Genomic DNA, 25,259 nt, shown 5'->3' on the forward strand with positions numbered 1-25,259 from the left:
TTTCCTGAACTGTGTTGTGTGGTTCTGACAGCGGGTGCTCACGGGGAAGCTGCCCGTGCCCCCAGCCCTATGTTCTCCAGCCCCCTGATGGGATGCTGGGGCCTCTCCACTGCCCAGAGCATCAATGGGGGGCTTGCTATGGGATGGGGCCCTCCTGCTGTTACACCCCAGGCCTAACACTTTCCAGAGGGGCCGCAGGCTGGGCCTGGCTAGAGGCACCTGGGCCTGGTTTTCACAGGGGCTGAGACCCCCCCAGCTGCAGCCAGGAGTAGCGGGGGCTCGGCCCCACTAAGGAGCAGGCGCTCGGTGTCACATTGGGCCGCCACAACCTGCGCTGCCGTACCTCACCGAGCATTTCTGGGGTGCTGCCTGGCCAGGAGGGAGAAGCTGGGCCCTTCCCTCCCCATCTGCTCACATTCCCCAGGGGGCCACTGGGTAATGGAGGGGGCTGAGGTAGGGGGTGGCAGGGCTGGGTCTGTCTATCGCCCCCACTGGCAGGGCAGGGTGAGGGGAAGGGTGGGAGATTCTTGACTCAAACCTGAGGGCTCCAGCCCCGGGTGCAGAATGGGAGATGCCCCACGCTGCCCCCGAGGCTCTGCTCAAGCCTAGTTCAAATCCTCCCCCATCCAGGTCTGCACTAGGGCGCTCTCCCCACCTCCACCAGAGCAATGGGGCCGGGGAAGCCCAACCCACTGGGAGCCAGCATGGAGCAAAACCCCCCTTGAGCTGGGGCCAGCCCCCCGGCTGCTGGCTTTTGTGCTGCAGGACTGAGCGCTTGGATCTGTCTGTGATAAGGGCTGCACGGCCCCGAGGGGGGGCTTAGAGACACGGTGCCAACAGCCCAGCATGATGCAGGGTGGGGCGCGAGGCTGACAGAGACCAGCTCCCGCACACGCACCCCTATACCCCCATGCCAAAGTGGGGGCCCCTCCCATTAACAGGCATTCCCTGTGCACAGGCCGGCTAACGCAGCAGCGACCATGACGAGCCGTGCAACCCATTTAAGTTGAGGGCTGCACTAGGAGCCAGAGCTCCTGGGGTTGGGGGAGGGAGTGGGGTGTAGTGGTTAGAGCAGGGCCAGGGCAGGCTCCCATCATGCACTAGCCAGAGCAAGAGGCCAGTGACCCTGAGCACGTGTCTGCCTCGGGAAAGGCCTGGTGCCACGTCTGAGCCGGGGGGCACGTCCAGCCAGCAGGGAGCGAGCGACGCCAAGGGGGCCCGGCCAGCAGCAAGGACTCGGCCCAGCCCGCGCTCGATGGACTGGGGCAAAACGCCTCCTTGGCCCGCTGCGTGCTCGTTCCTTCTCCGCTGACCACCGGATACCCCCGTCTCCGTGCCACCCCGCCGCCCCCACGGCCCCCAGAGGAGGACTGGACACGGGAGTCCTGACTGCCGGCCCCCTGCACCTGCCCCACCGGGGGGCGGGCCTCAGCCCAGAGCACAAGGCTCTGCTGGACCGACGGGCAGGGCAGCAGGGCTGAGCTGGGGGACGGATGCGGCAGGGCTGTCAGGTTCTGGCTCCAGGAGCCCCCTGGGCAGCCTCCTCCCAGGTGGGGCAGCGCCCTGCAGGTGAGGGACCCCCATCCGCTACGTGCTGCCCCCTAGCGGCCACAGCGCAGAACAGCACGCACCTGCCCTGCCTCCGGCTCTGTACCCACCTGCGCCGGACAGGTGGGTCAGGGAAGCTGGCGCCATGCGGCGGAGAGATGCCCAGGCTCTGCCCAGGGTAAGCCTTGGTCGGGGGGGGGGGGCGGGCTGGGCAGCACCGGGCGGAGGGAGGCCTGGGGAAGGAAGATCAAGGAGCGAGGGGGGGGGGTTCTGCTCATCGGGGGGCTGGTGGTTAAGGCCCCGGACCGAGGTTTAATGCCCCGGCCTCGCTGGGTGGCCCTGGGCGAGTGGCTGGGTGGCCCCGGGTCTCAGAACGAGCCCGCCTTTGCCTGGGGCGCTGAGCCTGGGGGCGCTGCGGGGCAGGGACCGTCTGTCGGTGATGTCCCCCCCCATGGGTCTGGCACAGCCGCTGCTGCTCGCACCCGGCAGGGACCGAGCCTGGCTCCCCCCGCCCCCCGCCCCGGGCTCCCGGCCCATCCGCAGCCCGGAACCGCAGCGGCTCCAGCGCCCCCCCCCCCCGGCCCGCGGGACTTTCTCTCGCGAGCTGGGACCCGGCGCCCCCTTCGCAGAGCGGCCCAGGCAGGGAAGGAGCCGAGCCCGGGGGCTCCTCGGATGCGCCGAGCCCCGCTTCGCCAGCCGGGGGCTGCCCCGGCCCGGGGAAAGGGTGAGTCCGCGCCCCGCGGGGTCACCTTGGGGTGTCCGCGGCCTGCGGGCCCGGCTCGAGGGCCGGGGGGGGGGCAGAGAGCGGGCGGGGGGGACATGACTTTCGATCCCCCCCCGGGTCACTCTGCAAAGGGGTCTGGGCAGCAAGGGGAGCCCCCCCCGCCCCCGCCGCACTCGGGGATGGAGCCGGGGGGACGCGGGGCTCCTTCGCCAGCACCGGCCCGCGGGGGGATCGGTCCCACGCCGCGGCAAGGATCGGGGCCTGCGGGGGTGCCCCGGCTCGGGGGCACGCAGCTCCTCGCTCCAGCTGGCCGGCTCGGCTCCCGGCATCTCCCTGCCCGCCGCTGCCGAAACTCTCCCGGGGGAGGCTGCCCGGGTGGGTCTAGCGGCGGGGGAAGGTGCCGGGGGGGCGGCAGGTGCCACTACTGCAGCCCACGACACCCTGCCCCCCCCCCGCATGCCCAGCTGGCGCCGTTCCCCCGTTGCCCGCTCTGCTGAGCCTGGGCTGGGGGCCCCTGAGCTGAGACCCATCAAACTCATTCCACAGAGACCAGCCGCCACAGCGACCTCGGCTGCAGCACTTCCTTCCTGTTCCCAAGGGCAGAGCCGCAGGTCCCAGTCTGGGGGGGACATTCGTGTGTCAGCAAAGCTGCCCTGCTCTGCCTCCAGGCCTGGTCCCCCTTCCACTGCCCGTGGGCAGGCACTGACCCCCCGGGCCCAGCGGGCAGGACTCACCAGCGTTCCACACCCACGTAGCACGCCCTTCGCACAGGTGCAAGTGACGGGGAATTGCTGCCCCTTTGCACGGCTCCTTCCCACCCAGCCGGAGGGACCCAGGGCTGCACGGGGGAGCTGCCCCCCGGGGGCAGTGGCCACTCTGGGGGTGGGGGAATCTTTGAGGCCCCCCTCCAACAGGCCATGCTCAGCAAGAACCAGCCTCCCCTCCCACCCCGAAACGCCAGCGTCAATTGCGTGGCCCACAGGTCCAGTGCTGGGTGGCAGGACTCTGCATTAGCCGAGGGCAGGCTGGGACCTGGGCACCTGCCCCCTTCCTCTCTGGCTGGTGAGCTGCTTCGGAGCATCCCATGAGGAAGGGGACGGTGAGTGCACCATTCCCTCTCCCCTATCACAGCAGCAGCCGCCTCCCAACTTTGTGCTGGGCCAGAGGGAGGAATTGGGATTTACCACCATGGCTGCGGCTCTGCCCTTGGGAACAAGGGGCAGGGTCTGCAGAGCCCCCAGAAAGAAGTTCCCCCACCTGGGACTACAAAGCCATGGGGCGTGTGTGTGTGTGTGGGGGGGGGGGGGGGCAGGGGAGAGCTGTGTGCTAGCCCAGACTCTGAACACACAGTGCTCTGTTGGCCAGGGTTGGGACTGAGGGGTACCAGCAAAGCGGGGCATGGTGGGGGGGGGGGGGGAGCCCAGGGCTGGGATAGCAGGGGGGCGGCAGGTCAGGACTGAGGGGCACTGGAAGAGCTGGGGGAAGAGGGGAGCCCAGGGCTGGGATAGCCGGGGGCTGTGGGCTGGGACGGAGGGGCATAAGATGAGTTACAATAGCAAGGATTAAAAAATAACCAGGAGTTTGGGAATGGCTCTAAACCCTCCTGTTTCAGGCCACGAGCTGACCTCTAGCTGCCGGGGGTCAGGCGAAGATGTTCCCTGGGAGCGGGTTGTCCCATCACTGCAGGGCCCTTGCACCTTGCTCTGAACCTGCTGGTGGCAGGACACTGGCCGGGATGGACCCCATGGCGGCTCCAGTTGTTAATCACCCTCACTCCGAAATTTCCCATCTGAATGGGACACAGGAGTATTATTGCTGCATTAGAACAGTTTACCCGGGGCGTGGGGGATTCTCCATCACAGGTGATTTGTAAATCAAGATGGGACGTTTGTCCAAGAGATCTGCGCTAGGAATTATCGGGGGAAAGTTCATGGCCTGTGCGATCCAGGGGGTCAGACTAGGGGTCACAATGGCACCCTCTGGCCTTGGAACCTAGGAATCGATGAATCTCTGGAGTGCCCGGCTCTGCCCACGGCCCATGCTGGCTGGGAGCTGGGACATGAACCTCTGGGCTTGGAAGCAGCTGATCAGCCTCATATTATACGCGGACTCCAGCGTCCATCCTGCCGATCACATCCTCCTTCCACGCAGCGGCCTGCGGAGATGCTCGGTGCAAATGGGGCAGTCGGGGTGCAGCCGCCCCGGGGCGGGGCAGGCAGCCCAGCTTGGCGGCCAATCGGGTGCATTGCCCCCCTGCGGCGCAATTAACCGGCTTCAGAAATAATATTTTCCCACAAAAGCTGAGCCCCCCCCTTGCTCAGCAGGGCAGGTAATAGGCGCATTAGAGCCAATTTCATCACCTGCTCCGGATTCAATTTGCTTTAATCAGCCAGTGTAATGGAGTATGGCGCTCTGAGCTGGAGGCAGCGAGGAAAGGGCACCTCCTTCCCCACGGGTGGGCATCCCCGGAGAAGCAGGGATGGCCCGGGGCCGTGCGGCAGTGGGGTTCGGTTGTCGCCATGGGGCGCCGGCCGGGAGCGGGCTGTGACACCGTGGGCCTGGGGACAGCCTAGCACTCCGTGAGCGCTACCGAAATCTCAACGGTGACTTGGGGGGCGCCAGCATCCCCTGCAGGCCTCCAGCTGCATGGGGCTTACCAATCCAGGACCGGGCAGTGTGCAGCTCACCCGGAGGCCGCGGGGCTCTGGTTCGCCTTCTGGCGGCTGCGGCAGGCTGGGTCACACTCTGTCCCCGGGTTAAAGCCCAGCCCGTGAGCCTCCCCCGGGGTGCGCAGCTGGGGAAAGCCAGGCTGTGGGCGGTTGCCGTGACGCACCCCGAGGGTCAGTGGCAGAAGGAGAACCCGGATCTGCTGACTCCTGGGTCCTCCCTTCCGGCTCTTGCAAAGGCAGGTGCTCCCGAAGGATGGGCTGCCACGGCAGCAGAGTGAGTGCTGTGGAAAGGGGTCTGGCTTGGTGCAGAGTGGTGGTGGTGGGCGGGGGGAGAGAGGGGGATTAAAGCACAGAGGGGGTGGAGCTTGTTAGCAAGGGGGAGGGACTTGCTGGCGTGCCCGACAGCACCCGAGTCTCCCAGTGCTAGAGAGCTGGGCTCCAGCCCCCGCTTGGATCCAGAGGGGAAATGTCTCTGCGGCTGGAGGGGGGGTCTCCGTTTCTGCCCCTCCCAGGGAGATCGAGGCCCGGACGGCCCGGTGCACACGCTGGTGGGGAGCACTGGACCTGTCTCTCCAAACACAGGACAGGCCCCTTTGCTCCCTCCCCACTGAGCTGCCCCATTGACACCCGCATCCCCCTCCATCGCCCCATGGGACACACCTGGAGATGCAGCCCCGAGATCCTGCCCGAGGCCGAGTGCTGCTCATGTCTGCACTGCCAGGGGGTGCCAGACTTCACCCCTGGGAGCCCGGGGCTGCCCAGATGCTGCGTCAGGCCCCAGGCACTGCATGGAGCTGGCTGGTGTACAAGGCGGGGGGTACGTGAGCAGAGCAGCCTTCCCTGGGGCTGTTAGCTCACACGCAGAGCCACATGTGTCACGGCTGGAGCAGGCAGTGCTTGGGGGGGGGCTTTGCCACAGCTGTTTCCAAGGATCTGATTCTCTAGAATGAGCGGGGAGGGGGTGAGGGGGGGGTTTAAGCAGAGACACAGGGTCGTTGTTTGTAAGAAAATATAGTTAATTCCCAGCGGGAGGCACTTAAACCCAGCCGGAGGGAGAACCGTGCCCACTGCACTGCCCAGCTCACGGTCCTAGGGCACTTTACAAACACCTGCCTCCATCCATCCATGGCCATAGCCATCCGTCCGTCCTTCTGTTTCTGCATCTGTCCATCCCTCATCATCTGTATCTCTCTGCTGTCTGTCTCCCTTCCTCTCCATCCATCCATCCGAATCTCCACCCCTCCTTCTGTCTCTCTTGCACTCACCCCCAGTATCTGCCCCTGTCCCCCCTTCGTGCTGGGTCACACACATAGGATGCCGGGAAAGTCACTGTGGTCTGGTGCTGGTTCCGCCCTGGCCTCGAATGAGTCCCCGCGGGCAATTTGATGCCACCCTCCAACACCCTTTGCATGAGCGTCAGCCCGTGGGATGTGCACGCACCCTTTGCTCTTCTCGGTGCGTAGGCACCCAGAGCTCTGGGCCAGCCCTGCCAGCCAGGCCGGTAATGGGTGTTTCCCTCTCTCTCTGCCAGATGCAGCCCATGTGCCGTGCAGCTGCCTTGCTTCTCCTGGTCACTGTCCTCTCGTTCCACCCAGTGCTCGGCGAGAGGGGGCGCAAGAAGGTCGTCCATGTGTCGGGTGAGTGAGGGGCGGGCTGGCCCAGCTCCCCCCGGATGGGATCTTCTGCCCCCCTTTGCTCCCTACGGAGGTCTCACGCCCTCCCACCCCAACGGAACGGTCACCTCAGGAGAAAGGGAACAAAAAATGGGACGGGGAGTGTTCCAGCCCAGAGACATGGGGAGCTGTTGCCATGGAAACATCACCCAAACCTTTTCCCCGAGTAGGGAAACTGAGGCACTGAGCAGGGTCACGTGGCCAGTCAGCGGCAGAGCTGGGAACACAGCCCTAGGGTGTCAGCGCCCAGCTCTGCCCCCTGCTCGAGCCCGTCTCTCCTGACTGCACCTTTAACTTGAAGGGCATCACTCACTTGTCCCACTCCGGATGAGACACAAGGCTGGGGAGGGAGATGGGGGGGCTCTGCACCCAGCCCCCCTCAGGTAGATTTGATTTCCATCTGCAAAAGTGTCTAAGACCCTCTCTCCCTGTTAGACGGACATGGCAACGGTCTAGTGCCTCTTGGGCTGGGCTGCGGGAAACCCAAGTTCTGTTCCTGATCCACTGCATGACCTTGGGCAGTCACTTGGTGCCTCAGTTTCCCCTTCCACCCCTTATGTATTTAGTCTGTAACGGGTTTGGGGGCAGGGACTCTCTCTCACTGTGTGTCTGTGCAGCCTTTGTCTCCTGCACAATGGGCCAGCTGGGACTTTAGGGACTGCTTGACTGCAGATACTGGTCTCACTGGATAGGAAGGTTGTGTTTATAAAGGGTTAATACATGAACACAAGACGGTATAAGAATGTTACAGACCCGGCCAGTTGGCTGGTACAGGTGGTTATAAGAACTGGTCAGAATTCTTTTTTTCAAATCAGTTTTCCATTGGAAAATGCCATGTTTTCCCATGACACTGTTCTCATTCGGACAACTTCCTTCTGGTTTTTTTTTTTTTAAAAACCCATTTTCAAACTGTCGATATTTTTGAAAGGGGAAGCTTTGATCTGTCATTTCAAAGTGACCTTTTGCTTAGAAATGTACTTCATTTTATACATCAAACCATAACAGAACAATAATAAAACAAGCACAAATTAAAAATAATAATTTTTAAATGGTCAAAATTTAAACAAACTGTTTTGACAGGCCAAAAATGAATTTAAAAAAAAATTTCATTTAATGAAAAATTTCAAACCAGGGGCGTTTGGTCCCCATTTGAGCTGAATTTATTTATTTTTTAATCTCGACATTTTTCGTGAAATAGAAATCCATTTTCCAACCATTTCTGGTTGTAAGCACATCCTTCATCGGTGTCAGGGATGGTTTCAAGTAACTTATTGATCTGTTGGACTCTAAGAACAATCAAATCACCATATATTAAAGCATCCACCGCTGATTTATTAACCCGTGATACACTGTTTATAAATGGACCCTTCTGTTACAGTGGGACCCAGATAATAATGGCTCTTTGGCTGGTTTTTCCCCCACTACCGTCCTGTTGGCAGTGCCAGAGCCCGGTTTGGGACTGCACTAGCTGGGCACTGACTGCAGTGCACCTCCAAGTAGCAGAGCGCTCTGAGCCTGGAGGTTTCTCAGTGTGTGCGCTGCAGGCTGCAGGCTCAGAGTCAGCCCCTCTCTGCCCTGTAATAGCCGCTGGCAGATCCTTCAGCTCTGAAAGGCTCCAGCGTGGAGACAAAGAAGCTGCTAGAATTAACTGTGGCGACATATGAAAGAGGCTGGTCCCGCCGTTCACTGGAGCTAGAAACAAGCGCGAAGGTGCGAGCTTTGGGATCCAAAGCGGCTCCTGCGTAGCGGCTCCGTGCACAGGACTGGGTGTGACTCTTGCTGTCTGGCTGGTCTTCTGAGGCCGGGATGATTCCGGACGAGGGTGGCAGAGTCCCCTGCCCGCTTCCCCGTCTCCAAGCGCCTGGCTCAAAGGTGCTTTGGAAGCAGGGAGACCAGATGTCCTGATTTTATAGGGCCAGTCCCGGTATTCAGGGCTTTGTCTCGGACAGGCGCCTGTTACCCCCACCCCCGTCCCGACTTTTCACACTTGCTGCAGTGGTCACCCTGCTCGGAAACCTTTATCCACTATCCCTATCCACAGGCTGTGGGGACCTGCTTGGGAATGATCTGCCTGCACGAATGACTCCTGGGCGGGGGTGGCGCTAACACACCCCGCCACCCCGGCTCTGCTGTGGGACAGGCGCCGTCGCTAGGCACAAGCGCTGTCCCTGCTCGCTCGGTGACGCGTTATTAGGGGGATGCTGCTTTGTCAGTAGGATTGAAGCCTCCAGCAAGCAATGCCTTGGTTCAGTCTGTCAGACGGGCCCCCTCTCGCTCATTCCATTATATCACATCTCGTTAGAGATCATTCCGGTTCTGATTCTTCGTCCTTTGTGCTGTCAGGATCATACCAGCTCCAGAAGGGTTAATAAACTGCCTGTCCCCACCATAAAGCATCAGCAGGGTTTGAACCCCGAACTTCAGCGCATGCCTCCTGAGCTAAAGAAGTAACTCCAGCAGCAGCTACTAGTAGTAGGCTGTTATATAACAGTGGATGAGCCACTAGAGGCCTCAACCATGACTGGGCTGCCATGGTGCACAGACAGTGCGAGGCAGGCCCTGCCCCGAAGAGCTGACAGTCTGAATAGACAAAGGCGAAAGGAAGGAAGGGTCTGAGGCACAAGGAGATTAAAGGCCTTGGACAAGGTCACACAGGGAATCTGTGGCATAGCTGGGAGCTGGACCCAGATGCCTGGAATCACAGCCTGCCCAGCTGCCTTCTTCCAGCCCCGAATGCAGGTGCACTCCAAGCAGTTTAAATCTGGTTTATAGCTGGTGCGCGCCGTTCAGTGACATTTAATATCGATTTAGTTAAATGGGTGCAATTTCCTAGTATAGCCAAGGCCAGTTGGAGAGCAAGAGAGCGTGATGCAGAGCGAAGTGGAGTCAGAGAGACACAGACGAGCGATGCAGGAAGCATGAATCACCTTATTTTCGTCCCCAGTAAAAAGGAAGGTTTATTGCCTCTCTCTGAAAATCTGAGGTTGCGTTTGCAGGGGTGGAGTCACGCTTCCGACCCATCCCAGCATCCTGCAGGCTGGGGACAAGGGGGTAAACTGCTGACAATGGACACAAGCTTCTGATCGGGTCCATCTGTCTCAGGGGAACTCTCTAAGGGCTGGCCGTGTGACACCCTCCCCATTCCCCTAGCTGCACTGGCCAGCCTGGGGCAGACAGCTCACAACGGGCATGTCAGTGGAGGCACATGTAGAAGCAGGAAGTGCTGGGTTAGCGGCAGCTTTCTCCTTTCAGAGCAGCCGGCAAGTTACAGCTGGAAGAGCCCATTGCACAGTCCAGCCCTTCTCCCAGCCCAGCTTCCTGACGTTCAAAGCTGCGAAACTCCCACCCCCGAACGTTGTGTTTTCCTTTCTTGGGGGTTTTTTCCCTTCTTTGGTTTGCAGTTTGGTGCAGCGGGGCACGGCAGGGCAGGGCAGGGCAGGGCAGGGAGCTGGGGGAGGCATCTCAAAGCCAGCGTGAGCCTTTGTGTGTGTGTGTGCAGAGGATGAGAGCGGGGCAGTGGTCGTGCAGACGGCGCCAGGGAAGGTGGTCACCCACCGGGGCGGGACCATAACCCTCCCCTGCCGGTACCACTACGACGTGTCAGCCCACGACTTGGACGAGATCCGCCTCAAGTGGACCAAAGTGGCGGACCCGATGTCTTTCGTGGACGTCTTCGTGGCCATGGGGAAGGAGCGCCGGGCCTTTGGGAGCTACCGGGGGCGCACGGTGCTGCAGGAGGATGGCACTGGGGACGCCTCCCTCATCATCCGCAACGTCACCCTGCAGGATTACGGGCGCTATGAGTGCGAGGTCACCAATGAGCTGGAAGACGACACGGGCATGGTGAAGCTGGATCTGGAAGGTAAGGGAAATCCCGGAGATACTAGCAGGGCGGCATCCCCGCAGGCCTGCAAGTCCCCAGCTACGTTGCACACCTCATTTCACGTGCACAGCTTTGCATGAACACGGCCTAACTACCCGACTTGCACTTATCAATCCTGTTTGCAAATGCCAGCGCTGGGAACCGCAGTGCCCCACGACCACACGGACAAAACCATGTGTGCCCAGGCAGAGTCTGGTTTTGCAGATTTTACCCAGCGTTGGTGTTTCACCCCTGAGAAGCCGCCGGTCAAGGCGAGCTGCTGCGCACTCCCGCTCACCATCACAGGCAGCCCTGCCCTTGGCTTTCCTTTTCAAGTCTTCTCCTCAGCGTCCAAGGCTCAGCAGCGCATCCCTGCACTCAGCAGCCTGCCTGGGAGCCCCTGTACAGGCGAGGTCATTAGGACCCAGTCCTAGAGCCTCACCCTTGTGCGGCATCTTTTGTCTGCGGTTCTCAAAGCATTTTTGCAAACCGTTCATTCACCCTCCCAACGCCCCGGGAGGTAGGTGTCCGTCTCCGTGTGCAGCCAGCAATCCAGAGAGTAAGTGACTTGTCCAAGGTCAGAGAAATGACACCGCCAGGAATAGAGCCCCAGAGACCTGACGTCCCTTTCCTTTGCTCTAGCCGCTAGATTTCCCTCCCCTGCATCCAAACTTCCTCCCCCCCCCCGTGATCACGCCATCACACTTCGTTTGCTTTCCTGGTAGGGGAGAGGCAGGAAGGCGGCACACAGCCCTGGTGTGGCAGAAGCTCTCGCCATTGTGCGTCTAAGTCCCAGGATTTGTGGGGTGGGGGGTTGATCTGAATGAGGGTGGGGAGGACAGCACGCGACAGCTGGAGGAGAGGTGTCCTTGCAGTCTCCCTCTCTATCCATCCGCGTGCACCTCGCTGTGTGACCTGGCGGAACCCGGGCACCGGCGCAGGGCAGGGGGGGGAGGAACAGATGCCTGCGGTGGTGGGGCTGAGAGACGCGGCCGTCACGCCCGGCTGCAGAGGAGGGCGCTGTGGGATGGCGCCGAAGAGCTGCCGGGCGGCAGTTGGGCTGGGTGCGTCCCAGCTCACCTTGTCCTACTTTCTTTGCAAAAGCAAGTGCCGTGCGCCCACATCAGAGAAAAACCCAGCAGGTGCCAGGGCAGATCAGTCTCGTCGCCCGGGCCGTGCCTGCCGTCTGGACAGCAGCCCCAGGGCCGGTGGCAGATGATATTAGGCTCAAGCTCTGGATGAACGTTCAGGTGGTTCCCATTGTACACAGGGAGGCAGGGCTGTCCAATGGTTAGAGCAGGGTGGGGGGGGGGGACAGACGGGCACTGGGAGGAGAATGGGGTCAAGTGACTAGAGCAGAGGCCTGGGAGCCAGGCCTCCTGGGTTCTCGATCCAGCTCCGGGAGGGGAGTAGGGGCTAGTGGTGGGAGCTAGGGTTCTCTCCTGTGGGCTGGAGGTCGGATCACAGGACCAGGAGATAGGATGCCAGGCTTCCCTGGAGCAGACCATTGGCCCCTCTAGCCCCTGTCCCTCCTCCAGCAGTGGCCAATGACTGGTGCTTCATAGGAAGGCAGGCCATAATACACTTGAGGAGGTGGGGAGAGAAATCCCTTCCTGACCCCTTTGGTGCACAGTTGGGGCCCTGAAGCCTGCCCGTTCAATGGCTGCCATGGGACCCCCAGCCAGCACGTTGCTCTCTTTGCACATCCCTCTAGGAGTGATCTTCCCGTACCACCCGCGCCTCGGCCGCTACTCCCTCAACTTCCACAAGGCCCAGGAGGCGTGTCTGGAGCAGGACGGCATCCTGGCCTCCTACGACCAGCTGCACCAGGCCTGGCTGGAGGGCATGGACTGGTGCAACGCCGGCTGGCTGGAGGACGGCTCCGTGCAGTACCCCATCTCCAGGCCCCGAGACGAGTGTGGCCGGAAAGACACCCCAGTCGGGGTCAGGAACTACGGGTACCGGCACAAGGACGACGAGCGATACGACGCCTTCTGCTTCACGTCCAACCTGAACGGTAACCGCTCCTTCCCTCTAGGGGCAGGGCCACGGGGAATTGCGCTGGCCCTCGGGGCACTGCAGGGCGCACACTGAGTGCGCGGCAAGGACGCAGCCCTTCGCGCACCCTGGGTGTAGCGGGGCGGCTCAGGTTCAGTATCCTCGTTTTACTAAGGGGGAAACTGAGGCACAGAGCGGGGTAGGGGAGCGACCTGCACGAGGTCGCACAGGCAGCCTGCAGGGCCCGAGCCCCGTCCAGCCAGGCACGAGGCTCCGTGACTCCCTCTGTCACCTGTGGTTCATTGGGGGACGGGTGCACGCAGGGGAGGTCTTTGGGGCACGGCCGGTGTCGGAGAAGGCAGGGCACCGGCTGGAGGGGAGGGCGGGTTGGTTTGGGACGGCCCCAAGTTCCTAGGGGAGCTGGTCCCACAGGCTGGGACTGGCCCCGAGGGAAGCTCTGTGCCACGTCCAGACGAGCAGAGAGGCAGGGCCTGAGGAGCGCAGCCGTCGCCCACTCTCCCCCTGCCGGAGGGTTAGGCTCTTTTGGATTCCCTGGGCCCCTGTGCACTATCTCCTGGTCTCCCTCCGCTCCCTGGACGGGGGGCTCCCTTTCCCGCTGGCGTGTGGGGCTGGCTGCGCAGCACATCAGGCCCTCCTGTAGCTGGCCGAGCAGTGCCATTTCTGGTCAAAAACTTCTGGAAAAAAGTGGCATTGAAATTTCCAGAAATGCTCCTGGTTTCCACCTGGCTTGGTGGGGCTGTCGCCACCCACCGGCCCCTCACCCCGGGCAGGCTGACCTCACTGGGAAGAGAGCAGAAATTCTCCTTTAGGCCCAGGCTTTGCTCCCTGCCATCAGCTGGGGCTGGTTTTGTCCGACATTTTCATTATTGATCTGGAGTTGGGGTGGATTGCACCCTCAGCAAGTTTGCAGATGACACTAAGCTGGGGGGAGTGGTAGACATGCTGGAAGGCAGGGATAGGATACAGAGTGACCTAGACAAACTGGAGGATTGGGCCAAAAGAAATCTGATGAGGTTCAACAAGGACAAACACAGAGTCCTGCACTTTGGATGGAAGAATCCCATACACAGCTACAGACTGGGGACCGACGGGCTAGGCAGCAGTTCTGCAGGAAAGGACCTGGGGGTTACAGTGGACAAGAAGCTGGATATGAGTCAGCAGTGTGCCCTGGTTGCCAAGAAGGCTAATGGCATATTGGGCTGCATTAGTAGGAGCATTGCCAGCAGATCGCGGGAAGTGATCATTCCCCTCTATTCGGCATTGGTGAGGCCGCATTTGGAGTATTGTGTCCAGTTTGGACCCCCCACAACAGGAAGGATGTGGACAAGTTGGAGAGAGTCCAGCAAAGGGCAACAAAAATGATGAGGGGGCTGGAGCACAGGACTTATGAGAAGAGGCTGAGGGAACCGGGCTTGTTTAGTCTGCAGAAGAGAAGAATGAGAGGGGATTTGATAGCAGCCTTTAACTACCTGAAAGGGGGTTCCAGGGAGGATGGAGCTAGGCTGTTCTCAGTGGTGGCAGATGACAGAACAAGGAGCAACGGTCTCAAGTTGCAGTGGGGCAGGTCTAGGCTGGGTATTAGGAAACCCTTTTTCCCTAGGCGGGTGGTGAAGCACTGGAAGGGGTTACCTAGGGAGGTGGTGGAATCTCCATCCTTAGAGGTTTTTAAGGCCTGGCTTGACAAAGCCCTGGCTGGGCTGGTTTAGTGGGGGTTGTTCCTGCTTTGAGCAGGGGTTGGACTAGACACCTCCTGGGGTCCCTTCCAACCCTCATCTTCTGTGATTCAGTCACTCATCCACCCCCAGGCCCCAAGCCCCCAGAGCAGCAGCTGTTCTCTGTCCCACCAAGGGGCTGCAGGAGCAGGCTGCATTCCCAGCTCACCGCTCGCTGAATGGGGGAGAGAATGCCCCATCACAGAGCCCTGTGCCTAGGTAACGGCCCCTCAGTTGTTTGATGCTTTTTGCTAGGCCAGCTGCCTCCTGAGTGTCAAAGCAAATCTCTCCTCCAGCTGAGGGTGCTGGAGCAATGTGTAGAGTGGGGAGCTGAGAGTCATTGAACTGAACTCTAAACCAGGATATAATGGAAACCACTTCCAGCTGCACCCCGAGTTCCAGCACAGCTTGCTGTAGCTGTGTGCGGTATTCCCTGTCCTCTCCCAAGAGCACAGCCTGGCACAGCTCTTTCCTGCCCTAACTCTGCTCATTGCAGCAGAAATCCCTGAGATGAAGAATGTTATTGCCCTTTAATGTTATTTATTGCTGGTCTGGTCTAGCCTAGCCATCATCACCTCTCATACAGGAGTTTTCTCCCTCATTTGCAGACCCCTAAATCACTGCCCCATATATGAGCAAAAGACTCAAGCACCCTCTGAAATGCTAGTGAAGCTCGTGTGTGTGTGTGTGTGTGTGTGTGTGTGTGTGTGTGTGTGTGTGTGTGTGTGTGTGTGTGTGTGTGTGTAAGGGAGCAGGGCTTGCTGTGGCTGAGGAATTTATACCCGCTGCACCTGGCTGCAGCCCTTTGTGCCCAGGTGTGGCTGGTGGAGCTCCTCCCTCTCCGTTAGCCCCTGGTGATTGGATCCTGGACACGCCTGGTTCATCGCACTGGGATTACTGGGGTTTCATTGTGCGCTGAAGCACTTGAGTGAGCAGCACGGGGTGGTTACTGCTCTCCTGCGCCTTGCACGACTTTCACAGTCACAGCTGCGGCTGCTGGGGGTGGCAGATTAAAAGAAGGGGTTGGAGGGTGAGGAACTGGGAATGTGAGCACCCCCCCAGGCCAGGCCAGGCCAGGCCAGGCTGTGCCGCGCCTCTGAGCCCTTGTGCTGCCCCGGCCCCGGCCCCGGCCTGGGGAATCGAAGTCCAGATCCTCAAAGTTAGCTAGGTGGCTAAGTACCGTGCAGGGTCCGCGCCAGGGAGGGGAAGTGCATGTTTTCCTAGGTGGTCTCTAGTTCTGGGTGCCTGGCCTGGGAGCTGAGCACCCCCCACCCAGCCACAGCAGCTGGAGTTATGGCCATCTAACAAAATCGCCCCGTCTGCGCCCCCTGCCACCAGGATATTGCTGCCGCAGCAGCCCTGTGAGGTCAGGAGATGCTGTTCTCCGCATCTGACAGCCGGGGTCCCCATGGTCCACTCAGCCCTCAGCTTTTCCGGCTGGGTTTGCCAATGATAGGGACCAATCGCAGTGGAGCCCCCATGGGAAGTGGGCTGAGACCCTCCCCACTTGTCTCACCTACCGGAGCACCAGCCTGGAGCACGGCTTCGGATGGGCGAGTCTCTTTCACTCCCCCGCTCTCTCCTTTAAAAGCAGCAGGGTTTTTAAGCTGTCGGACTCCATCTCCTCCCCGAGGAATGAATCCAGGGTGGGATTTGGGGCTGGGCACACAGCAAATGTGAGGGCCCTTGCTGCAGAGGGAGGGTGCCGTCCCCCAGCTCTGCTCCAGCTGCCGCTAAGTAGCGAAGAGGGAGGCGTCTCTTGCTGTCTTTTAACGATGACTTTTATTGCCAGGCCAGCTTGACGCGCTGTTGTTGAAACATTGCCTGCCCCATAAATCTCCCCCCTCGGCGCTGTTTTACTGCGGCATCGTGGTGCTGGGGGCCATGGCCGGGGCCCACACCTGGGGGAGGGGGGTCACGGAAGCGCACGCTGGGGGTTGCATTTCGGCAGCCGTCTCCGCTCGCTGGGGCTCTGGGATGCACAGCTGCCAGTGGAGGCTTTCGGATGGGCCAGAGCCGGGGACCCAAGGGCTGTTTCGCTGCCTGTGCCGTGCAGTGAGTTTGTTGAGCCTCAGTGGTGACGAGTCCACCTCACCCCAGCACTGGTCTGTGTGGCGTTGGGGGGTGCGTTAGATCAGGGCCGAGACCCCTTCTGCCGCCTTCCTGGATCCACCCCTCAGTCATCAGCAGGCTTTGCACCTGGGCCCTTCAGCCTGAAACGCCCGGCCCTTCACTGGCAGAGCTCAGGGAATAACTGCGCCAGCTGGGCGGCACGTACCATGTGCTCAGCATCCTTCACCAGCGCGCCAGCCACAGTTAGCCACCGCCCCCGCAACGCACAGGAGTGCTTCAGAGCTTCCTAAGTGTGTGTGTGTGGGGAAGGGTGGGGGGCTGGCTTGGGGGTGAAGGGGCGAGGCAGGGTGGGGGCTGGGAGGGCGCACGTCTCTGATTGTTCTCCGATAGCTGGCAAAGATTTCCAGGGATCGCTGAACATCTCCAGTTTCCCCGGTGGCTGCAGCTCTGCCCCCCTCCCCCTCCACACTCCCACACAGCAGCCCCTCCCCCTCCTTTTGCAAAGCCACCCCCAGACCTCCCAAACCCCAGAAGGACTGAGTGCAGACAGAGCCCCCATTGCCTCCTCCACAGGCCTAGACTTTGGGGGGGAACCTCTCCACAGGGTGAGGAGTGCGGGTGTGAACGGCGCCAGCATTTCCACCGTCGTCCGACGCGTCCGCTCGAGGCGGTGGTGAAAACGCTGGCGCTGTTTACACCGGCTCCCCCTGTGCAATGAGCCGAGGTTTCCCCGGTGGAGGAGGCCCTTTGTGCTGTAATTCCTGCGTCCCTGGGGGCAGCAACGGGGGAAGGAGCAGCAGGTAATTGCAGCAGAGAGCGGCTCGGATGATGGATGAAGCCAGGGCTACGCAAGACAAATCTGAGCTGGAAGGGCTGTCCCTGTGTGTAAATTACTCCTCGGCTGGCAGGGCTGCGGGGGGAGGGAGGTGCAGTGCGGGCAAGGGGGCTCTGCAGATGTTTATTTAATCATGGCAGGCGGGATAAATAGCGGATGTAATAGCTGTGGGGACTCATTCCCGGCCATGGCGCTGCAGCCCCCATCAATCTCGATGTGTCTAGGAATTAATTTCCAGGAGCTGCCTTTATTCCTCTGCCGCCGTCTGGCTCAGCTATTCCCCTGCGCCCCACCTTCGGCTGATGAAGGCCTCGCTCCGTCTCCCCGTGGGGGGGGGGAGGGGTGGAGTCTTTATGTGCCCCTCCCGGCCATCTGGGCCCAGTGGGGCGCCTCGCCCTGGCGCAGAGGGGTCGGAAGAGGTGGTGCGAAATGGGTGGATCCCAAAGCCGGGAGGAGGCTCCAGCGGCACCGGCACCTTCCCGCACGTGCTAGACTGGGCCACTCCAGCCCCGCAGGGAGGCCGTGTCCCCGCACTAGGTGGGGACAGAGCAGGACTGAGCAAAACCCAAAGGTCCCCCTAGCGTCTCCGGTCACTGAGCGGACGATCCTGGAGCTCGAGGTTTAACGCCCTCCCTCCTGGCCGCGCGCTGTTCAGTGACGGGGTCCTCTGGCGGGGGCTGGCATGATCTGCGGAGGAGCCGAGGGCCGTGGTTCCCCCAGAAGCCAAGGGGAGCTGGGGATGCCAGGCCTTATGGGACCAGGTCCTGCCAAGTATGCATGGCTGGTGCCCCGGGCCTGGCTCTCGGCACCTCTTGTGGGGGGCTCCAGCCCTTTAACCCGGCTCCTTTTCTTCCCCCCCAGGCAAAGTCTACTTCCTGAAGACCTACCGCAAGCTGAGCTACCCTGAGGCCCTCCAGGCCTGCAAGAAGAACGGGGCCCGGGTGGCCAAGGTGGGCCAGCTCTACGCGGCCTGGAAGATCCAGCTGCTGGACAAGTGTGAGGCGGGCTGGGTGGCGGATGGCAGCATCCGTTACCCCATCGTCAACCCCCGGGCGCGTTGCGGGGGCCGGGAGCCCGGCGTCCGCAACCTGGGCTTCCCGGACAAGAAGTACAAGCTCTTCGGGGTCTACTGCTACAAGGCGGCGGGTGAGGGGTCCCCCAAGAAGGGCAGGGAGGAGCCGGGCCAGCGGAGGCCTCTCCAGGTGTAAGAGAGAGGCAGCCAACACCGCCCGGCCGGCGGCAGAACCGCTCTTGCACCCACGAGCCAGGTGCCGCCGCGGGAGAGTTGCTACCCTGCTAAGCGCCCCCGCCGCCCCTCCCCATCCCTGCTCAGCGTGGAGCCGGCCGAGAGCCAGCAGCGCGGTACTGACTGCCTTGCCCAGCCATGGGGACCCGGCCTTTACTGGCAACAGCATCACTGGAAACAGAAGGGAACCCCCCCCCCCGCATCCCTTCCCATGGCAGGTGCGGACCGTCCCATGGCATGGCAGGCAGGGGAGGAGCGGGGCTATGAGCGAGGGGAAAAGGGCTGGAGGGGGGACCAAGCCAGCTTCAAGTCCCTTGCTTTCCCCTACAAACGGACACCCAGGTTTTGTACTCAGAGGGGTCGCTGCCCCTCGCCTGGCACCCCGGCCTTCTTGCTAACAAAACCCCTGCCGCAGCCAGCGTCCTTCCTGGCTCCATGCTGTTGTCGCTAGCGCTTGAAAGCTATTTTTTCGGCCTCTCTGTCTGTCTGGGGCTGCTGCTCACTCGAGTAACGCATGGGGCCAGCTGAGCTCCTTGGCAGGGAAGTGGGTGGATGGGCGCAAAGTATCTGCGAGGGCTGGCACTGCCCTGTGGAGTTTACTGCCCGGGCCTGCCCTGCCCTTTCCCTGCAGTGCTTTAGCTAACAGCAACAGAGCAAAATCAGCAGCTCCCCCTTCCCTGCATCGCTGACTGCAAAGGGAAGCCAGCGGGACAGCAGCCGAGGAGAACAGTGGAGGCAGCCGGCTATTTAGAGTGGCGCTGCCTGGGATCTGCACAGCTCAGCACCCGGCCCCAGGAGCAGAGCCCTTCGCAGCCTCATCGCTCCGCGGGGCGGGATTCCAGCGGGAAGCCTCATGTTCCACTGATGCCGACAAAGCAAAGAGTCAATTCAAACCCTGTGAAATAAGCATTCTTGTTTCTACACCATTCCTGACCAGCTGATCTAACTTCACAGGGACAGAACGCCGACCCTCCCGCTTCAAGGACACATCTTGAGCTGAAGAAGAGTCCCCATTAGCACTATGCCATACAGGGCACATGACACACAGCAGCACAGCTGTGATTCCAGCCAGTAGGTGTCAGTGGTGCCACCCACACCAGTCTGTGCGTTGCGATAGTTAGGGTGAATTACCTGGCTCCTCTCCCACTGAACACACTGAACAAAGCACTATGGGAAAGGAAGAGTTTGTGTATGTTGATGGTGCTGGCAAATCGGGCGCTGTTAAGATCAGATGGGCACTGACCATGGCAATGGTCATGGGTCGCCCGTGGCTGACGCTTGCTGCTCTCCATTAAACAATCAAAGCACAGGCTGATTTTTTTCCTCCCAGGCACAGAAAAAAAGTGACCGGATTTTACTGTCCTTACAGTGCTGGCCTAAGAGAGCCTCAGCCAGGGCCTCCCCCATGACAACCCCCGAGACAGGGCGATCTACTCTGGAGTCGGGGTGATCAACACGGGTAAATACAGCATTGCGATATAGGGGCCGATCCCATGAGGGGCTGAGCACCCTCATCCACTGAAATCAGCCCCATGCAGGATGGGCCCAGCATCTACCGTGAGCCAAATATAGTGAGTGGGAGGAGCCAGGAAAAGGGGGCGGGGATTTGGCTCCCCCCTGCCCTACAGATGCGCGCTGTCTCCCTCGGGGTCGTTAACCCTGGTGGGCTTGTCGCATGCTTCCCTGCTTGAGGTGCAGAGCCCGTCCCGGTGGCTGGGGCTGTCTCCCTTTCCCCAGTGCATGCGGTCCATTTGCATCTCCCCAGAGACGGAGCCCGCCACTCTCGCTGCCCTGCTGCATCGCTGAGAGACGCCCGCGCGTGCCTTTGTTTTCAGCTGCATGCATGCCCGGGGGGATGGACACGGCCAGCGACAGGGACGGAGCCCCTGGTCCCTCTGCTCTGAGTTTAGCAGCAGAGCTGACCGAGGTCTCAGTTACTGGGTCTTGGGGCCGGATTGCAATTGGGATGCGCCTGCAGGAGTCTCTCAGAGCCGGAGATCCCAAATAGGCTCCCCCAATCCGCTGGGGCCTCCCGCCTGGTCACTGCTCGTGGCCGCTGAGCTAAGGAAATAAAGGCTTGGCCGCTGATTGAGACTGAACCGTGGACTCACCTCTCACTTTCACTGCTGGCTCCCGGGCATGTTGATGCGCAAGGTGCTGTACAATGCAGGAGAAACAAACGTGGCCGCTCTGGGGTGAAGCCCCGATGTTTTTTAATGGTACCCAGCAACGGCAGGAGGGCTCTAAAGCCAGTTAAAGCTGCAGGGGGAACGAGGGAGGTAGATTGTGGGACCCTCACTCCTGCTCCTCTGGGGTCACTCAGGAACACGAGGCATAGGCGCTCGGAGGGGGGGCGTCTCCAGCAGCGCTGTGCCCCAGGGCACATTGCTCGGCGTCCGCTCGAGGGGCAGGGGTGCGAGCTCATCTCGGATCAGTCACTCAGCCTTCCCGGAGCTCTGCCTCCCTGCCCTTGCCTGGCCCAGCCGGAGATGGCTGGCTGCAGGATGTGTCTGTCCCCCACTTGGCTTGCTCCGTGCAGGAGCATGCAGCTGGGAGCTCATCTCCCTCTTTGGAGCCGGGGGGCCCTGCTGGGCAGCCTGGGATTTCCCTCTGCTTCTTGTGCCAGCAGTCGTCAGAACCCAGCCGCGGCTGCAGCCGCCCGGGGCCCCCATTAGCCCATTAAGCGAGCAGCTCACCGGGGGCTGCACTCGGCACACTCGGGCAGAGTCTGCATCTTCCAGTGGCAGCCTCACCGCTACGAACACGTTGTACAACATCTGCTTCGCCCGCCACGGCCGAGAGTGGCCAAAGCCAGACGGTGCCATGGAGGGGGAGCTCCCCACTGCCTCAGAGGGGGGCATCCAGCAAGGGTGTGGGGCGCTTGCCCTGCCATTCCCCGTGGCCTGGGGCTAAACAGTGGAAATACACAAAGCCCTGGCAATGGCTCTGCCTCCCTGCTGCCAGCGCAGTGCTTGTAACCTGATCTGGGCATCTGCTGGGGCGGCTCTTACACCAAATACAGATTTGCCCTTGCACAGGGGACAAGGAATGCCGGCCAAAGCTGCTCCACGGAGCCCTTCCCTTCAAATGCCCAGGAAATTGCTCTGGGGCTCCCGGGACGGGAACCTTGCCGGAAAAAGCGCCATCATGTTCTCAAACCAGCTTGCAAAAATAAATAGTGCACCTTCCCCAGAGCCAGTCCTGCTTTACGCCCATGTGTGAACAGGATCGGGCCCTCTCACTATCTCTCCCCCTAGCCGATCTCACCTATTATCTTCCCTGAGCAGCCCCGGCTCTTCAAAGGAACTCTGGCACAATTTGTTTCAACCTTTCACTAATACCCTCTCTTCGAACGCCGATTGTGCTGGTGCATCGCGTGGCGCATGGAGGCTGGGGTCTGGTCTTCCTGACACGCTCTGTCTGTGCAAGCCCCTCTCCCAGCCCCTGAGAAGGCGAGAGCTGGTGGTGGGTTGTTTAAAAACCTCCCAGCTGCGAACGTGAAATGGCTTCATGGCCAAAGCTCTTGTTTGCCGTAACTGGCCTAATTCTCTGGAGCAAGGAGCCCCCGCCGCTCTGCCTTTCATCTTCCCATCAGCTCTCTGCCGCTGTGCGAACGATCCGGCGGCTCTGGCTGGGGCTGGCTAATCAGGAAGGCCTGGGTTATGCTGGTGTTTTATCTCCTGTGAGGGGCAGCCGAGCGCGTTTCATTCATCACATTTATTGACTTGAAACACTGATGAAAATAAATAGCTGCCGGAATTTGAAACACTGTCATGCTGGCCCTGGCTGTGCTCACAGCAGCTTTGCCGCGGCAAAGGGGCGGGGAGGAAGAGAGGGTCTGAGCCAGAGGCCGAGAGGGGAGCTGAGCTGAGCTGAGCTGGGGCTGGGGCTGGATTTTGCTGTTTGCAAAGTGCTTTGAGCAGAAGAGAGCGAGGGGGCGGCTACAGCAGGAGGCCAAAGGGGGTCTTGCCTGGAAAGGAAAGGCTGAGTTGCTGGTACAGCCCTGGGGAAGGAATGGGCCTGGGGTGAAAGTCAAAGGGAGTCAGGACTCCTGGGTTCTCTTCCCAGCTTCAGGAGGGGAGGGGGGTGTAGTGGCTAGAGAAGGGGGAGCTGGGATTCAGAACTCCTGGGTTCTATTCAAGCTGGGGGAGGGGAATGGGGTCTAGTCACTCAGCCACCAGGCATGTGAGGAACTGGGCGGGGGGCTCTAGGACCATAAAACTAGGAGCAATGACGGCGCTTCCCGAGGCGCCAGGGCTTTGCTGCCTTGGCTCTCAAAGCACTTTGGGAAGCAGAGTCAATGCCCTCAGCTGCGGGGGGGGGGGGAAGGCCTTGCCCCAGATCCCCAGGGGGTGATGGGCTGGGAGGGGCAGGTCAGGCTGAATGTCGGGAGCGAATCTGCGCCCAAGGGGGACTTCCGGGTTATCGTGGGGCTAGTTCAAAGGTTGCCCTGACACGGGAGACGGGAGACGGGAACATTTCCGCGTGGGAGCTCAGCTCCAAGAGCTGATCGTGGCACGGGGCCGCCGGCCCCACGCTGCGCCGAAGCCCCCGGGGTCGACGCTCCTGGGATATGTCGGCTGAACGCCGAGACTTGAATGTGCTTGGGTCGGGATTTGTGCCACTCCGCCCGACCACCGGCAGGAAATGCAAACACGGGGCTGAGGGCCTGCCCTGCCCGCTGCACTGGCGCGCGGACCAGCTCGCGGAGCAGGCCAGAGGATGGAGGGTTTGGGGGTTTTATGGGCCGTTTGCCTTGGCCTCGTGCATGCAGCTCCAGCTAGCAGCACCCACTGGGCCTATCTCCTGGGCTGGCAAGGGGCGCTTGGGATGGGTGCACCTGGGTCCCCCCTTCTACACCCCAAGCAGCCATGAAGCCCCTTCTCTCTGCCCAGTGCTGGGTGAGCCAGCCCAGAGGCAGAACTCACAGGAGTGCCTGGATTCAATGGAACCAATCTGCCTCCTTTGTACATAGTGCCAACTGCCCCCCAGCCTCCTCTGCCCCCCCCCCCCCCCCCAGGTCCCATTCACTGCCCTCGGGGCAGCAAAGCCGGGGCCCCTCTGGCTGCGGGAAGCATGAGCCGTTGCTCACCGGGGAGGCTTAGTGGAATGCACGTGCTCTATGAAGGCAAGCAGTGTGGCCTAGTGGTTAGAACAGAATGCGGGTGGGGACGGTGTCAGGACCGCTGGAGTCTCTTTCCCAGTTTTGGGAGGAGAGTGGTGCCTAGTGGTTAGAGATGGGACTGGGCGTCCGGGCTCCTGGGTTCTTTCCTGGCGCTGTGTGATCTGGGCCATATCACTCCAGGCCTCTGCCCTAGCAGCAGGGCACAGGAAAGGCTCCTTCCTAGCGTCCAGCGCAGGAGACTGTGTTGGTCAAGCTCGCTGGGTCTCCTGGCTGGAGGAGGGCAGCAGATTACCAGGGTCACGCCGGTGGAAGGGAGTTGATGGATGGCAGTGTCAGCCGGTGATGCAGGAGCCTGGGTTTCATGTTTTATGCAGACGACTCCCTGACAAATTCATTAATGCCTCTGTGTCTTCTCCAAACGGGCAAACTAAAGTTGCCTGTTGTGTATGAAAGGCTGGTGCTGCTGTATTATTCATGGCTTTGTTAGATAGCTGCCTGCAGAACCCTCCGTGAGCCGTCCCAGCCGCAGCCGAGCCGGTGGGGTGATTCATTAGCGCTTGCTTTACAATGAGACGTGAGCAGGCGGTGGGGCTGGGGAAATGAGCCCTCCGAGAAGCATTATGTTTGCTTAAAATTAATTTAGGGCCGGTGAAAGGAGCGGGATTGACAGTCCTGGAGATGAAAGGCTTTTATTTCTCAGCCTGGGGGGAGGGTGCGCTCCCCCGCCATCCCTGCTTCTGCTAAGGGGTCTCTGTTCACACGGGCAAGGCTGAGCTGGGTGCTCGGTCCTCCCGGCCCATCCAGCCCTCGGCCTCTTTGCTGAGCCTGCCGACACGGGGCCAGTTGGTGGATTTCTGCGGGGTCCACGAGTTATTGAATGCAAGCCACTCCACAGTCGTCGGCCAGTAACCGCTCCCAGCCGCTGGACTGGGTCAGAACCAGGGACCGAGCTGTGGAGGGCTCCATCCAACCCAGGGCTGGTCCCATGGACCGTTGGGAGAAATGTTTCCCAAGGTGAACGTGCTGGGTTCCGGCGTTCCCATTTGCCGTGTCTGCTCCAGGAGGTCCTGTGACCTGTGCCCGCAGGAGATGGGACTGTACGATTGAGCCTGTCTGCAAGGCTGCCCTAGGCTTTTCTACAATGACCATCACCACCGTGTCTAGGCATGGCACGGGTACAGGAGAGCCCCTTGCTGGGTGCAGAGGGATCTCTCCCAGCTCCGGTGATCCTGTGTATCTTGATGGTGAGAGCTGGAGTGTCTGGATGGGACAGGCCCAGAGCAGGGGATCCTGGGCCAAGCGAACTGGGGGGGTTGAGCAAAATATTCCAGCGTCTGTGAGTCTTGGTCCCTTTGCACGCTAAGAAATCCCACGCTGTGATCAGTGATTAATTATTAAACATTGGCTGGGAAGGGCTACGGGTGCCAGTAACATGGCTCAGACGGCTGCCACCCCCCACCCCTGATGGGGAGGTGCAGTCCCCACCTCATTCACATGCCAGCACAGCCAGGGACTCGTTGTGCAGGGCCAGGCAGGGATGATCTGAAGAGCTCCCGGAGTAGCAGGGTGTCAGAATCAAAGGCAGATGCTCCCAGGGCTGCCTCTGATCTCCAGACACCTTGTTTTATCCGGGGGGGCGGATTGGAACCTGAGAGTCGGCTACAAAAGGGATCAGCGATGGGACCAGCCTAGCGCCTGGTCAGGCCTGTGTCCCCTCCCCTCAGCCCTTCCCTGCCCCAGGAAGGAGGAACAAAAGAAGAAATCAAAATAAAG

At 60.9% G+C, this 25,259-nt stretch overlaps 1 protein-coding gene across 1 annotated transcript; it reads left to right on the plus strand.

Annotated features, from left to right (window-relative positions):
- The first annotated feature begins 1,567 nt into the window (after positions 1-1,567).
- Positions 1,568-20,439, plus strand: HAPLN4 (hyaluronan and proteoglycan link protein 4). The gene is made up of 5 exons (XM_067554900.1): positions 1,568-1,726; positions 6,473-6,578; positions 10,114-10,476; positions 12,191-12,493; positions 17,977-20,439. Exons 1-5 carry the CDS (start codon positions 1,694-1,696, stop codon positions 18,321-18,323), a joined length of 1,152 nt encoding a protein of 383 aa, XP_067411001.1. The 5' UTR covers positions 1,568-1,693; the 3' UTR covers positions 18,324-20,439.
- Positions 20,440-25,259: the final 4,820 nt, after the last annotated feature.

This window comes from Emydura macquarii, unplaced genomic scaffold, assembly GCF_026122565.2.
Source record: "Emydura macquarii macquarii isolate MOO-44397 ecotype Brisbane River unplaced genomic scaffold, CSIRO-AGI_Emac_v2 contig_306, whole genome shotgun sequence".
In the NCBI taxonomy this organism is placed as follows: domain Eukaryota; kingdom Metazoa; phylum Chordata; order Testudines; family Chelidae; genus Emydura; species Emydura macquarii.

Excerpts from the sequence above, each read along its gene's own strand:
- HAPLN4 (XM_067554900.1), top strand. The coding sequence starts at position 1,694 with ATGCGGCGGAGAGATGCCCAGGCTCTGCCCAGG. Across the intron at positions 1,727-6,472 it reads ATGCCCAGGCTCTGCCCAGG|ATGCAGCCCATGTGCCGTGC; the intron begins GTAAGCCTTGGT and ends TCTCTCTGCCAG. Across the intron at positions 12,494-17,976 it reads CTTCACGTCCAACCTGAACG|GCAAAGTCTACTTCCTGAAG; the intron begins GTAACCGCTCCT and ends CTTCCCCCCCAG.